Source organism: Trichosurus vulpecula, chromosome 4 (genome assembly GCF_011100635.1).
Source record: "Trichosurus vulpecula isolate mTriVul1 chromosome 4, mTriVul1.pri, whole genome shotgun sequence".
Lineage (NCBI taxonomy): Eukaryota > Metazoa > Chordata > Mammalia > Diprotodontia > Phalangeridae > Trichosurus > Trichosurus vulpecula.
The window spans coordinates 220,464,725-220,480,664 of record NC_050576.1 but is presented as its reverse complement, the minus strand read 5'-3'; the positions used below and the strand labels follow the sequence as shown (position 1 = coordinate 220,480,664).

The following is a 15,940-nucleotide window of genomic DNA, read 5'->3' as shown; positions in this document are numbered from 1 at the left end:
TAGGATGGCTTTGTTGACATTTAATTCCACACCAAGAGCCTGTAATGGATTTCTGATCCACTCTGCAGTTAATGCCATCTTTGAGCCACACAAGCTACCTGAAGCAACTTTTTATGATCTGAGGATGATAAATTGGAACTTTCTGGGCAGGAAAAAGGAAAATTGCTCAGCCTTGTTCTTGCTTCCAGACCCAGTAAAATGACCAAATAAAACATGAAATGTCACAAAAGGCTCTTTCTTTCTTAGAACAAAACCTTCATCTAAACTTTCTGGTTGGAATTCTCCAGAAGCCTACAACTGGAATCTAAGAAAATCCCCTATCTGACATAGCCCAACAAAACAGACAGTACAGTCCAGGGAACAGGTACAGAAATCCTCCATATGCATTAGGCTTGGTACTATTAGCTTACTCTCTCCCCAGATGCCTCAGTTTTCACATTTGTAAAGCAGAAATCTTTTCCCACTCCAATTAATTGGGTAGTACTGGTGTGATCATGGTTATGATCAGGCCAGAGAGCTTCATTCTGTTGCATGCCTACTCTCTTCCTTTAATTCCACTTAGCTGTTTGAAAAATGTATGCTCTTGGTCAGAAAAGGGAACCAAGAGAGAGACTGTAAACATACTGGCATCTACACATTGTCCTTACTTGAAAATGCCTCACAGTACATGACCTAATGATAGTAGGGCTTTATTATTATATGAAGAATAAAGGGTTTTCCATAATGGATGCTCCAAGATATGAAGATCCATGTAGTCATATAATTGAAGTCACTAAACTGTATGAAGAAAGGCACTTGGGAAAAAAAAAACCTTTTTATTAAGGTAAGGACTGTTTATTAGGGTGGCATGATCATATTGTCAGAGAACAATACTATCTCCAGGGTTCTTACTCCAATTCCCAGGATGACTTCCTGATCCTGTAACACCTATGTTCTCTTTCTCCTCTAATGCTTCTTTTTTTCCCTGCCAGTGACACTCAGGACTGAAATTCTTCCCTCTGTATCCTCATAACATATTTATACCTCAAATGTACTTTCATGCTCAACTTTGTATATATTTTTTGGTGCATTTGTCCTTAACCCATTCGATTTTAAGCTCCTCTAGGGCTGAGGACCTCATAATTTAGCTCTCAGCACCTAGGTGCTTAATAAATGCAGTCTTTTTATACCCTCCTAAACGTTAAGTCCAATCACACATAGTGCTGCACTAGGTCTAACTGGGTAACAATGCAGTTTGTAACCAGGTAACAATTCAACCCCCCCAAACTCACAACTTAAATGTATCCAAATGATTTTGGTTTGGATAGAGCACTCGTCCTAGAGTCAGGAGGACCGGAGTTCAACTGTGACCTCAGACACTTACTAACAGTGTCACCCTGGGCAAGTAACTTGGTTAAGTGCCCACTGCCTCCCCAAAACAAAAACAAAACAAAAAACCAAATGATTTTGGTTGCAATTCTTATCTGTCATCAATGAGATCTGCCTGGCAACAGCTGAAATTCAAAGGGCAGAGGGAGAATAGGCATACAGGTTATATATACAAACATCCTCCAGTACAAGGGTCCTTAACCTAGGGTCTATGAACTTGTTTAACATTTTGCTAACTATATTTCAATATAATTAGCTTCTTTTGCACTCCCATGTATTTCATTTTATGCATTTGAAAATGTTATTCTGAGAAGCAGTCCCTAGGCTTCACCAGACTGCCAAAGGAATCCATGACACAAAAAAGGTTAAGAACCTTGATAAGGACATCTCTGGTTAGCAGAAAAGCCCAAAGTATATAGGATCTTTACCACGAAAAGGAAATGGCTGAGTTACAGATGAACTAAGTGAGCTAAGTGAACACACAGCTTGGAAAAGACAGAGCCAGAATTCAAACTTCCCATCTTTTGACTCCAAATCCAAGTGTCTTCACAATATAACAGGTTGCCTTTGTTTAGAACTATACAAAAACTTATGTATGCCCATTAGCAAAGATCACAAGGGCCAGTGTTGAATAGAATTTAATATTCATTTGGTCCTAAAGTCTGGACACTTTAAAAATTCATAAAAATAAATGCATGCTATGCTGAAATTTAAAATTAAAAAAAAAAAGACAAGATCTTTGCCCTAATGGAGTTCATGGGAGGTGATATCTTACAATGTATAGAGTATGGGCACTATAGTCAAGAGACTCAGGTTCAAATCCTGCTTCTGATACTCCTTAGCTCTGTGACTGTCAACAAGTCATGATTTCTCGGCACCACAATTTCTTCATCTGTCAAATGGAAAAAATAATAATTCTATTACCTACTGTTATTGTGAAGAAAATGCTTTGCAAACCTTAAAGTGATGTGCAAACTTAAAGTGAACAAGCAGTTGTTAAATACCTACGATGCACTAGACATTGCGCTGAGATACAATTAGAAAGGGCAGCTAGATGGCTCAGTGGATAAAGCACTGGTCCTAGAGTCAGGAAGACCTAAGTTCAAATCCAGTCTCAAACATTTATTAGTTGTATGACTCTGGGCAAGTCATTAATCCTATTTAGCTCAGTTTCCTCATCTGTAAAATGAACTGAAGAAGGAAAGGGCAAACCACTCCAGGATCTTTGTCAAGAAAACCCCAAATAGGGTCACAAAGAGTTGGACGTGACTGAAAGGACTGAACAGCAACAAAAGAGTTGAAAAGGCATTATCAGTCATTATTGCTATATTATTATGAGTCATTATTGCTAAACGGTAGAGGATTTGTTTACCAAAGTAAGGGGTGTCAATGATTTTGTATCAACACTTTGGGCCTCCCAATTTAATCCAATCTCTAACCAGCCTCATTTCCCAAAAAAGAACTTGAAAGAAGACAATGTTTGGAAAACTTGACCAACTCGTGTTTCTGATGACCTAGGCTGAGACACTGGGGAAGAATGAAGGTAGAGAAGGCTGAACTATATGAACTGGAAAGGGGCCCACTTTAAAAGGGTTCTTCCTTCTTTCAACAAACAAGGAGCACTCTCCCCCTACCACACCTAGAATTGAAATAGTGCTGTCACCCCTTTGTAGCCCTGGCCTGGCAATTCAACAGTCAAAGAGGAAGAGGCCTGAGGATTAGGGGGAGATGGAGATGAAAGAAGTAATTGGATTGTTTTATTCCCAAAGCAGCTGAGATATGTGGAGGTGCTTTCCCTGAGTCCAGCCCCACCCCACCCCACCCCCTTTTTTTTTTACCCGCACAGAGTAAACAGGAACCTGTGTGTCTTGAGATCCATGTGCTTCTCCCAAGTGTCTGGATCTGATTCAGTCCCATGAGACATGATTCACTGGCTCAGTAAATCTTGCTGCTAGTCCCAAGGTGGTGGTGGTATACCAGAAAGGGCTCTGGCTTTGGAATTAGATGATGTGGCTTTGAATAATGCCTCTGTCATTTAGTAAACTGTGTAACTTTGGGTAGGTCACTCTCTAAACCTCAGCAAAAAATGAGGGAGCTGGACCAGATAACCTTGAAGGTCTCCACCAGCTCTAAATCTGTGATCCTGTTCTCAGTAAAAACTCAATGGGAAATGAGTATAAAGGAAGGCAGTCACTGAGACCTACGCTATTTCCACATCTGAGATGGTTAGGATGCACCTCTCCCTTCAAACTGAATAGCTCAAGACCTTCTCATCCTCTCCAAAATCCTGTTTGGAAAGAATCACCTGCCCTTCTGTCCCTCATTTTTAAGTACAAGGGTTCCTAAATTGAGTCATCCATATAATTGTGTCCACATAAACCTGCATTCATCTTGGTCAAACCAAAATTCTGACAAATCGTTGGGAGTGACTCACTTTTCCTGTGGGGATGAAGGGCTTTGCAAACCTAAATGTGTTTGGATATTATTATTAAAATAAGAAACCATGAAACAAAGCAAAACCTGAACCTACTCTTGAGTCCTTCCCACAGGTAGTATAGAGCTATAAGCCTAAGAGGCGAGCCAGCTATAATCCAGAGAAGCCAAGTCAGGTGTTTTTATTGTTGTTGTGGGGGTTGGGAAGGATAAAAAGCAGGAGATGTAAAAGCAACATGTAAAAAAGCATCAACTAGACTGAGGGGAGAGACAGGGAGAGAGAGGAACCCCAGTTTCAGGCCAGGGCAGATGATCAATAATACCTCACCTTCTGTCTCCTTATCTTCACAAGGAAAAAAAGCTGTGGAAGTAGGAAGGAGGTCAGGAACAGGAGCTTGGGTTGCAGAGTCCTTAGGGGGAAAAATAAACCTGACACAAAAGCATAGTGGGCTAGAGAACCTGACCTTGATATTTTTTGTTTTGGTTAAAGTAAAAAAAAAACCATGGCTAATCATGACCAAGGGCTTAAAGGCCTGTGAAGCTATTTATACTTGGTAAGTAGATTGAAATCTACCCTGCTCAGCTTTTTCCTTTCTTTTCTGTCTGCCCCCTGTCTGCTCGACCCACCATGGATCAGTCCAGCTTTTTTTCCTCCACTCTTCTTTTTGTCCCTGACTCCTGCCATCTTCTCCTAGGACTCCAGTAAGGGTAGGAGAGTAAAAATTATCCCTGAAATCCTAATAGCGACACGGTTCAAGGGCAGGACTTCCCCCATCCCTCCACTTCCAGTCACCAGAAACTTCAAGAACATTTGTAAAAGTCTCAATGCACACATACAGAAATCTTAAACAAAATGAAGACCGAAGCAGAGTCCCACATCTGCTTTGTGGAAGCAGCCTTGGCAAGAATGGCAAAGACTCAGGCCCATCTTTCATTCGGTGGCTTTCACTAAGGCAACCCCAAGCCCTCGAAATTTGGTGTGTGAAGGGTGTCTCGCATCCTTCAAGAGGAGGAAGCGTTCTCTTTAAGAAGAAAAAAAGGAAAGAAAAGAAAAAGGAAAAAAAGGAGGGGTGCGGGTAATGAAGGGGGGAGGGGAGACCAACTCACGCAACCCTAGGCATGGAACCTTCCCACCTGCAAAAGTTTCTTCCTGAGGGAGGCCCTCACCTTCACCTCCTCGGCTCGATTTGGGAAGGGAGAGAAAGAAAGAGGTGTGGGGCAGGGGGGGGGAGAGAAGAAAGCCCGGCTTTGCCTCTTCTTTGCTGTGTCTCCCATTCCCTCCCCCACCCCTACTAGCATCCTCGAGCCCGCCGCCTGCCAAAATCAAATCCATTCCCTGGCTCCTTTTCTGGGGTTGGAGCTGCAGTGGAATTTCAGCGGAATTCTGAGGTTGAGAAGCATCAGAAAGAGGAAAAGGGGGAGGGAAGGAGAGAAAGAAAGAAGGAGATAAAGGGGACAAACTGTATGTCAAACTTACAACCGAGTCTAATGAAACTAACGCTTCTTTGCTCAGGATAGAGGCGTTGGGGCGAGAGGGGGGGTACGGGGGAGAGGAAGGGGAGTTAAGGGTGGATGCTAGTTTAAACAAGTGGTTTTTATTTGGCCACCACGTGAGATTCCTTTACCCCCACCCCCACCCCTAGGAGATTTCATCTGAGTTAGGGATGAGGGTGGCTTCCAAGTGCTGAATCCAATAGGCAATATAGAACCGAGTGGGGGGCGGGGGGGAGAAGGGAGGTGGCCGCGAAGCCCCGCGGAGAATACTACAGATAACGAGAGGAACCGCCTTTTCTTACCTACATCTGCATTGCAAAACGCCTGTTGCGGATGCACCGGGGAGCAGCTACAGGCTTCGCTGAACCGATCCAGCTTCCAGAGGAGCAGGATGGAGAGGGAGAGAAGGAGACTTCTCGTAGTGGCGTTCATGTCTGGGAGTCCTGGGGGGAGGGGGGCGGGGTTGAGGGGGGCGGCGGCGGCGTTGTTAGAGGGAGCTGGCCGGGAGCGCTTCTGCCTCAGCCTCCTCCCGGGGCGCTGCTGTTGCTGCTGCTGCTGCTGCTGCTGTTGCTGTTGCTGCCGCCGCTGCCGCCTCTGCCGCCTCTGCTGCCTCCTCCTTCTCCCAACCTCACTCCCTTTCTCTCTAGCAGAGAGGAAATGGGGGGGTGGGGGGCGCTAGGTTTGAGCCCGGCTACGATGTCCACACGGAGCTCCTAAGGATTGGGGGTTGGGGTTGGGAGAATTTGGGGGGAGGGCGAAGAAAGGAAACCGAACGGAGTCCTGGTGCACACCCTTCTGCTCACCTGGTAAGCCTCAACCAGGAGAAAGTTTCTCTCTTCTTTGTTGCTTGAAGAGGTGGGGAGCAGGGAGAAGGAAAAAAAAGTATTTGAAGCAATTCACCAGGAAGTGGAGAAAGAAGAAAAGACGAGGAAAAAAAACTGCAGGGCTGTCTTCTCTCAAGCTCCTTCTATGGATGTGTTTTCCTCTGGCTTGTGCTAAGCCTGGCTTTTTTAATGTGCTCAAAGGATTCTCTGCTCCTCCTCTTGGTGGCTCGCGGCCAGTGCAGGCTGCTGGGCTGCTCCCATCAGCCCCTCTCTCCTTCCCTCTCCTTCCCCTACCTCCAGCCTCGACTCCTGCTCTCATTTACTCCGGCCAGACTCAGGCCTTCCCATAATCAGGTTTTTTGTTGTTCTCTTTTGTGGTCAGCCTGGCGGGTGCTGACTGCCTCTTCAGAGCCACTGACCACAGCCCCTGAGTCCTCATGGAATGGCTGTTTCACACACTACTCACAGCTGTCCATACTCTTCAAAAGAGCCTCCTTCAACACCGCCCCCCCCCCACTACCGCATCTGGAGATAACTCTCCCCAAATGTGATTTGGGAAGCTGCTTTGGGCGGCCTATAGTGCCCAACAGACTGACTCAGCAGAAAGTTAAACAGATGGCTTATGAGGGTTATTAGGAATGTACAGAGAGAAACCTTTTTCTTTTAAGATATGTACAGCATTGCATATAGACCATTCTCAACTAGAATAAACAATCAATAAATAGGCATTGAATGTTTACCACGCACTGGGGATACAAATATAATAGGGCACTGCCCCCCACTTCAATACAAGAAATCAACAAGCATTAAGAACCTACTATATGCCAGGTACTTAGCCTGGAGAAACAATAAAGGCAAAAACAGTCCTTATCCTCAAGGAGTTCACAGTTGAATGGGGGAGATAACATGCAAACAACTAATGTGCAAACTACAGGGTAAATTGGATATAGTTTCAAAGGGAAAACATTAACCTTAAAGAGAAATGAGAAAGGCTGCTGGCAAAAAGTTGGATTTGAGCTGACTGAGGGAGCATGGGAAGCCAGGAAGAGAACTGCAGCCCTGAGAAACGGTGAAAATGCTCAGGAGATTGAGTGTTTTACATAAAATAGAGTACATGGAGGGGAGTTAGGTGTAAGAAAACTGGAAAGATAGAAAAGGGTAAGGTTATGGGGGGCTTTAAATGCCAAACAGAGGATTTTTATATTTGATCCTGGAGGCAATAGAGAGCCACTGGAGTTTATTGAATAGGGGAGAGACATGGTCATACCTGTCCTGTCTATACCCTAATCCATTTAACAGGTATGAACCCCTCTCTAATTGAGTCAGAAGGGGGTCAATGTGATTAATGGAAAGAATCAGTTAAGCCTCTTGGGCCTATGTATAAAAACAAGCTGGGCTGGGAGTTAGCCAGTCTATCTGGAAGATCCCAGATCATAGTGTATCAATAAGAGGAGGTGTGAGCCTAGAGAAAGTACTTACCCTTCCTCTCTCCTAGTTCCCCTGCCCCTTTTCCCATGACAATGGTATCTGAGAGCCTAGACCAATTGGAAACGGTAGATTTAGCTTCCAGTTGCTTTGAGAGAGAGGCACCAGAGAGGCAGCTCTTTATGGCAACATAAAGAAATGCCCACAGTGGTCTCAAGGAAGTTGATGGTCCTAAGCAGCATGCCTAACAGAACTCTGAATAAGGCAAGTGTTCTGAAGAGATCTGTAAACTTGGATAGGAAAGAAATGATGTCCTTATTTTTTACTGACTTCTCACTGAAAGTTAGCATTTCTTTCAGTTATTTAAAAACATTCTGAGAAGTTTTCCATGGAACAAAAAGGGTTAAGAAGCCCTGGTCTAAGGGGAGCTGTATGAGGACTCTACAAAGGTAGAAAGAGCTTCCAGTACCAGGAGTTTGTGAGTTATTGCTTGACCACAAATGTTCCCTTTATGTGTGCTTTATTAACATTATGCTATGTAGTATTGTGTAAGAAGAATGGAAAGCTAGGAAGGGGCCAGATCATGAAGAGCTTTAAATGTCAAACAAAGGACAAATGTCAAACTAAATAGAGAGCACTAAAATTTAGAGAGTTAAGGGGTGACATGGTCAGACCTGGGCCTTAGAAAAATAATTTTGGCAGCTATGTAGAGGACAGATTGGAGTGGGGAGACACTTGAGGCAAGAAGTCCAATTAATAGGCTATTGCAATAGCCCTGGGGAGAAGAAATGAGGGCCTAAATTAGAGTTGTGTCTAGGAGAAGAGAAAGAAAAACATTTAGCAACTAACTTGATTGGATACGTGGAGTCAGTGAGTGAGGGGTCAAAGACGGTGCTGAAGTTATACATTTGGGTGATTGGGAGGATTGGTTGGTTGTTGTCCTTTATTCTTAAAGACCAAAATGACATCACTATGGTTGAGTCAAGATTCAATGTGTCATACTGTGGCTGGTCAGGCTAATCCGAGCTCGAGCTCAGAATGCTCTACCAGAGGGCTGGTACAAATAATCAGTGTGAACATTTGGGGTGGACATTCCAAACTTGGGCTTCTTGCATTTCCTTTGAGCTGTTTCATTCTGCTTTGCTCATAGAGCACAGCACCTTCTCTGATGTGGGCAGTGCCATGCTGAATGGTCCTGTGCCAGTGTCTCCCATGTCACACAATCAATTCCAAAGTTCTGGAGAGTGTCCTTATATCTCTTCTTCTGACCTCCATGTGAACACTTGCCCTGTGTGAGTTCTCCATAAAATAGTCTTTTTGGCAAGCATACATTTGGCATTTGAACAATGTGTCCAGCCCATCAGAGCAGAGTTTGAATGTTTGGCAGTTTAATTGAGTAAGGACCTCAGTGCCTGGTACTTTATCCTGCCAGGTGATCTTCAGAATCTTCCTGGTGCTGATTCTATTACAGCTGAGATTTACAAGGTAGGGGGTCCATTGCTCATACAAAAGCTGACTGAAATTTTCCACATTATGTGGCAAGAGGAGGTTATCCCCCAGGAGTTCAAGGATGCCTCCATTGTCCATCTCTATAAAGGTAAAAGAAATAGATTGTCCTGTGACAATCACAGGGAGGTCTCTGTGTTAGTCATTGCTGGCAAGATTCTTGCCAGAGTCCTCCTTAATAGGCTGATCCTTCACCTGGAAGATGGTCATCTACTTGAGAGCCAGTGTGGCTTCAGAAAGGGCCAAGGAGCAGTTGATATGGTATTTGCTGCCAGACAACTTCAGGAGAAATGCCAGGAGCAAAACAAAGGTCTGTATACGTTTGTAGATCTGACCAAGGCCTTTGATACTGTTAGTCTTGAGGGCTTGTGGAAAATTATGTAAAAATTTGGTTGCCCAGAGAAGTTCATCAGCATTGTACATCCATTTCATGACAGCATGCTTGCCCAGGTGCTAGATAATGGACAATGCTCTCGTGCCTTCCCAGCCACCAATGGAGTGAAACAAGGCTGTATGCTTGTTCCCATGCTTTTTAGCATGATGTTTTCAGCCATGTTGTCAAATGCTTTCAATGAGGATGAACACGGCATCAAGGTCGGCTACCACACTGATGGTAAATTCTTCAACTCGAAAAGGCTACAAACCAAGACCAAAGTGGAGGGAGTGTTGGTGCATGATTTTCTGTTTGTGAATGATTGTGCACTCAATGCAGCCTCTGAAGCTGAGATGCAACAAAGTATGGATCAATTCTCTGCTGCTTGTGCTACTTTTGGCCTAACAATTAACACCAAGAAAACACAGGGGCTCCATCAGCCACTACCGCGCCATCCATATGTAGAACCATCAGATACAGCAAATGGAGAAGTTTTAAATGCTGTGGATAAGTTCACTTACCTTGGTAGTGTACTTTCCAGGGACGTACACATTGATAATGAGGTGGACACACGCATTGTCAGAGCTAGCTCAGTGTTTGGGAGGCTCCAAAGCAAAGTATGGGAGAGGAGAGATATTAGACTGATTACCAAACTGAAGGTCTACACAGCCGTTGTTGTATGCCTGTGAAACCTGGACAGTCTACCAGCCCATGCCAGGAAACTCAATCGCTCCCATTTGAATTGTCTTAGGAAGATTCAGAAGATCACCTGGCAGGATAAGGTACCAGACACTGAGGTCCTTACAATTGGAAGGTTAGTGTTGCCCTTGACAGTGACAGCAAAGTACAGAATGGTTTCTTTGAGAGAGATAAGTTTAGTTTTAGCCATGTTTAGTTTGATAATTTTATAGGACATCCAGTTCTAAATGTTGAATAGGCAATTACTGATGGGGTTCAGGAGAGAAACTAGATGTATATTTATCTGGTGTTGAGATAAGTATAAGAAAAAAAAAAGAGCCCAGGACAGAGTCTTGGTGGACATCTACAGTGGAAAAACAATAGACAAGTAGAAGGGTAACTAAGACAGAGATGCATTACCCGAAACAAACAAACAAACAAAGCAAAACAAAAAACCAGAATAAGAATAGCCAGGAGGAGAAAGTGGTCAGCAATGTCAGTTTGTGAATAGAGACCAAGAAGAATGAGGATTTGGCAAAGGTCATTACATCTGGCAATTAAATCATTGACAACTTTGGAGAAAGCAGTTTCAGTTAAATGATGAGATTGGAGACCAGATTGCAGAGTATTTAGAAGAGTGGGTTAGAGTATCTACCTTTAGTTTCTGATAGGGAAAACCGAAGGCATTGCTCAGTGAAGGAGGGAGCCTTTCTTCATATCTGCAGGACTGTGGTTGCCCTCTTTTCCTGAAATGGCAAGTTACTTCTGGGAAAACATCATGAGTATTCTTTTCAAGAATTATGATTTCTGAGTTTCAAGTAAGTTTGTCAATTTAGCTTAGCTTTGGGGTAGAATGAAAAGACTTACCTAGAAAAAAAGATGATTTTATTAAAGGTATCCATTTGGCTGTATGTGTTTGTGTACACGTATGTATTGTATATGTGTGTATATACATACACACAAACGTAGACATAGGCAGAGACATAGACATATGCAACCAGTGTGGGACCAGCTGGTCACGTTGGTTGAGAGAAGATAAGAAGGCTTTTATTTCTGCTTTTTTTATTCCTATTAATTTCTTTTTAGTTTTCAACATTCATTTCCATAAGATTTTGAGTCCCAAATTTTCTCCCTCTCTCCCCTCCCCCCACCCCAAGAGGCGTGCATTCTGATTATCCCTTCCCCCAATCTGCCCTTACTTTTATCACCCTCCCCCTTCTCTTATCCTCTTCCCCTTCTACGTTCCTGCAGGGCAAGATAGATTTCTATCCACATTACCTGTATATCTTATTTCCCAGTTGCATGTAAAAACAAATTTTAACATTTATTTTTAAAACTTTGTGGTCCACAATCTCTCCCTTCCTCCCTGCCCACCCACCTTCATTGAAAAGGCAAGCAATTCAATATAGGTTATACATGTGTAGTCATGCAAAACGTTTCTATAAAAGTCATGTAGTAAAAGACTAACTGTATTTCCTTCCATCTTATCCCACCCACCATTCATTCTATTCTCTCCTTTGACCCTGTCCCTCCTCAAAAGTGTTTGCTTCTGATTACCCCCTTCTCCCATTTGCCCTCTGTATACACAATTAAGGAGGGCTTTTAGCACTTATTCAATGAAGCCCCCAGGGTCCTAGGGGAGGTGCTAACTCCTGAGCTGATAGTAAAAGCTTAAGTTCTCAGATGATGTTTGATGACGGGCTAAAGAGTGCATAGAAAAAGAAGACAGAGCTATTTGCTCAGGGCTCTCACTCTTGGCGGCTCCTGAGGTGGAGACTCTGGGCAGCTGTAGTTAAGAGCCCTCTAGCTTACCCAGATCTTCAGACTTGGTTAAACTCTGGTAACTATGAATTGGGATTTGAATCAGACAAGGTCTGTCTGTTGATGTTTGTAATTTGTTTGCATTTGCTCTGAAGTTCAGAGTGCTGGTTTCTTCCCCTGAACTAAGTGAATGATATTTGTATGCTGGATTAAAGTAAGATTGTTAACCACTTAACATTGCTTTCCTTAGTAAAGCAGATCAAAAGAACCTGGGCTTGCAGCGTTCTGTGAGCTGATTGTTGTTGGTTTTACACCCCCACAACAGCTGCTAGCCAGATTGTTGAAACACCCTCTCTTCTATCATCCCTCCTTCTCTTATCTCCTTCCCCCCTATTTTCCTGTAGGGTAAGATAGATTTTCATGCCCAATTTAGCGTGTATGTTATTCCCTCCAAACCCAATGAGAGTAAGGTTCATCATTTCCTCTCACCTCTCCCCTCTTCTCCTCCAAGGTAAAAGCTTTTTTCTTGCCTCTTTTACGTGAAATAATTTACCCCATTCTATCTCTCACTTTCTCCTTCCCCCAGCAATTCCTCTCTCACCCCTTAATTTTATTTTTTAGATAACATCCTTTCATATTTAACTCACCCCTCGAACTATCCTCATACAAGGAAGGTCTCATGAGTAACAAATATCATCTTTCCATGTAGGAATATAAACAGTTCAACTTTAATAAGTCCCTTATGATTTCTCTTTCCTGTTTACCTTTTCATGCTTCTCTTGAGTCTTGTATTTGAAAGTCAAATTTTCTATTTAGCTCTGGTCTTTTCATCAAGAATGCTTGAAAGTCCTCTATTTCATTGAATATCCATTTTTTCCCCTGAAGGATTATACTCAGTTTTGCTGGATAGATGATTCTTGGTTGTAATCCTAGCTCCTTTGACCTCTGTAATATCATATTCCAAGCCCTCTGATCCCTTAATGTAGAAGCTGCTAAATCTTGTGTTATCCTGATTGTGTTTCCACAATTCTCAGATTGTTTCTTTCTGGCTGCTTGAAATATTTTCTCCTTGACCTGGAGCTCTGGAATTTGGCTACAGTACTCCTAGGAGTTTTCCTTTTGGGATGTCTTTCAGGAGGTAATCAATGGATTCTTTCAATTTCTATTTTACCCTCTGGTTCTAGAATATCAGGGCAGTTTTCCTTGATAATTTCTTGAAAGATGACTTCTAGGCTCTTTTTTTGATCATGGCTTTCAGGTAGTCCTCATAAATTATTATCTCTCCTGGATCTATTTTCTAGGTCCATTGTTTTTCCAATGAGATATTTCACATTGTCTTCTATTTTTTCATTCTTTTGGTTTTGTTTTATAATTTTTTGATTTCTCATAAAGTCATTAGCTTCCATTTGCTCCATTCTAATTTTTAAGGAATGATTTTCTTCAGTGAGCTTTTGGATCTCCTTCTCTATACGTCCAATTCTGCTTTTTAAGGCATCGTTTTCATTGGCTTTTTGGACCTCTTTTGCCATTTGGGTTAGTCTATTTTTAAGGTGTTATTTTCTTCAGCATTTTTGGGGGTCTCCTTCAGCAAGCAGTTGACTCATTTTTCATGATTTTCTTGTGTCACTCTTATTTCGCTTCCCAATTTTTCATCTACTTCTCTTAATTGATTTTCAAAATCCTTTTTGAGCTCTTCCATGGCCTATGACCAATTCATATTTTTCTTGGGGGCTTTGGATGTAGGACTTTTGACTTGGTTGTCTTTTTCTGGTTGTATGTTTTGATCTTCCTTGTCCCCAAAGTAAGATTCTATAGTCTGATTTTTTTTCCCTGCTGTTTACTCATTTTCCCAGCTAATTACTTGATTTTTTAGCTCTTTGTTAAGGTATGACTCTGCTTCCAGGGTGGAGGGCAAACTGTCTCAAGCTTCAGAGGTTTTGTGCAGCTTTATTTGGAGATACTTCTAGAGACCTGTAAGTTTTCGATTCTTCCAAGGTGGCATGATCAAAGGAGAGATGTTTACTCCTCTCCTGGCCTGTGCTCTGGTCTATAAGTGACCACAAGCACTCTTTTCTGCCTTGGAACTATGAGGAGAGATTCCCTTTCCACCACTGCCACAGGATCTGCCACACCAGTGCTTCTCCTCACCCTAAGACTGCCACCAAGGACTGTGACCCAGATCTAAGCATGGCAAAGCAAGAGAATCCTGCCCCAGTGCCAGCAAAGAGATCCCTGCACTCCTGCTCTTATCAGCAGCTTGATCCTCCCCACTATCTGTGGGTCAAGAGCTCTGGAAGCAAATGCAGCTGCTGCTGCCAGTGCCCTGGAACTGGGGTCGGACTGGGCTTCTCCCTCACCCAGGTCCAACAGATCTTTCCAACTGACCTTCTAAGTTGGCTTTGGCATTTGTGGGTTGAGAAGTCTGGAAACCACCACACCTGCAAGTGATTCAGTCCCCTGAGACCTGCTCTGACCTTGTCTGTGCTGCCAGGGCCCACATTGGACTGTACTTTTCTCTCAGACTGGTGCAACAGACATTTCCTGTTGATCTTCCAGGTTGTCTTAGTCTGGAGACCTGTTTTCCTCTTTTATTTTATGGGTTCTGCTGCTCTAGCATTTGTTTAGAGTCATTTTTACAGGTATTTGGAGCAGTTTGAGGGAGAGCTCAAGCAAGACCCTGCTTTTACTCTGCCATCTTGGCTCCTCCTACACTTCTTTTTATTTTACAACCCCCAAGTTAAGTTCACTATTTCGTAGATTGTCCAAGGGTATGTACTATATACATTTTGCAGGTAGAAGGTGTTTTCTTTTTATGAGTGTTTTACTGAGCTCTTTGGGTTACCAAAAAAAAAAAAGTATAGAAGTTTTTTTCTATATGCTCTCAGAACTTCCAACATTTTAAATCAACCTCACATAGTTTATTGTGTAATTTTTCTTGAAATATTTCGCATATTAGTTTTTCATGCCTTACTTTAAAAAAATTTGTCATTCCCACAAATGCCTCTCTTCCCTTTCCCACTGAACCATCATTGATAAGAAAAAATATTAAAAAAGAAAGAAATTAATTCAGTGTCATATTTGATTCCTCACTGTTACCCCATATATTCAAACAAATTAGGTGCTAAATAGGGTCCTTTCTACTGCTTTAAAATCTCTCACGTATCTTCCCCTTTCTCTGCTCCCACAGCCACTACTCTGGTTCAGCTTAAAACAAGCAAACATCTTGATTCTGTCCAACAGTCAGTCAATAAATATTTATTAAGCACCTACCATGTGTGAGGCGCTGTGCTAACATGAGAGCATGTTATTCAATACCACCACTCTGAGAAGAGGGCAGATGTGTCTCATCACTTATCTGAATTGCTAGTCTTTATTTTTAATCTTATTTTTATTGATATACTTTGTTTTTATATCACTATCATTATTGAATATATTCCTCCCCTTCCCAGTGAGCCATCCCTTGTAAAAAAAGAAAGAAAAATATCAGTCCAGCATATCTGATTTCAGCATCAACCGAGTCTTAAGATAGACATGACCCCCACCTCCAATGTCTGCAAAGATGAGAGGGAGGTGTATTTTCTCAATTCTTCTCCAGAGCCAGATATGATCATTATAACTGTCAAATGTTTCTTTTTGTTGTTAGCGTTTTGTTTTGTTTTTTTCATCTAAACTGTTGCAATCATTTTGTAAATGATTTTCTTGGTCCCATTTACTTCTCTCTGTCAACTAACATAAGTTTTCCCATATTGATAGGAATAATATCTACCATGTAGATTAGGTTAATTTTATCTTGAAACATAGGTTCTTAACCTGGGAGGGTATGAACTTGTTTTAAAAATATTTTTGTAACTAAATATAATTGGTTTCCTTTGTAATCCTACGTACTTTGAAAATGTGTTCTGAGGAGGTGTTCATAGGGTTCCCCAGACTTCCAAAGGGGGATGTATGACAACAATAGAGGCTAGTAGCTTGTGCCTTAAAAGGTATTAAAATTATCCTTGAGATTTAATTGGCTCAGGAGATTAAGGTCATTGAGATACCTTTCTGGTAGCCCAAGAGCAAAAGCCAGCTCTGGAGA

At 42.4% G+C, this 15,940-nt stretch overlaps 1 protein-coding gene across 1 annotated transcript in view; it reads right to left on the bottom strand.

Annotated features, from left to right (window-relative positions):
- Positions 1-6,273, bottom strand: part of TIMP2 (TIMP metallopeptidase inhibitor 2) — a 94,795-nt gene extending 88,522 nt beyond the window's left edge. Inside the window, exons 1-2 of the mRNA XM_036756779.1 lie at positions 6,099-6,273; positions 5,598-5,738 (exon numbers count right to left, since the gene is read on the bottom strand). Of these exons, the coding sequence (XP_036612674.1) occupies positions 5,598-5,727 (130 nt within the window). The 5' untranslated portion in view covers positions 5,728-5,738; positions 6,099-6,273. The remainder of the gene's footprint in view (positions 1-5,597; positions 5,739-6,098) is intronic.
- Positions 6,274-15,940: the final 9,667 nt, after the last annotated feature.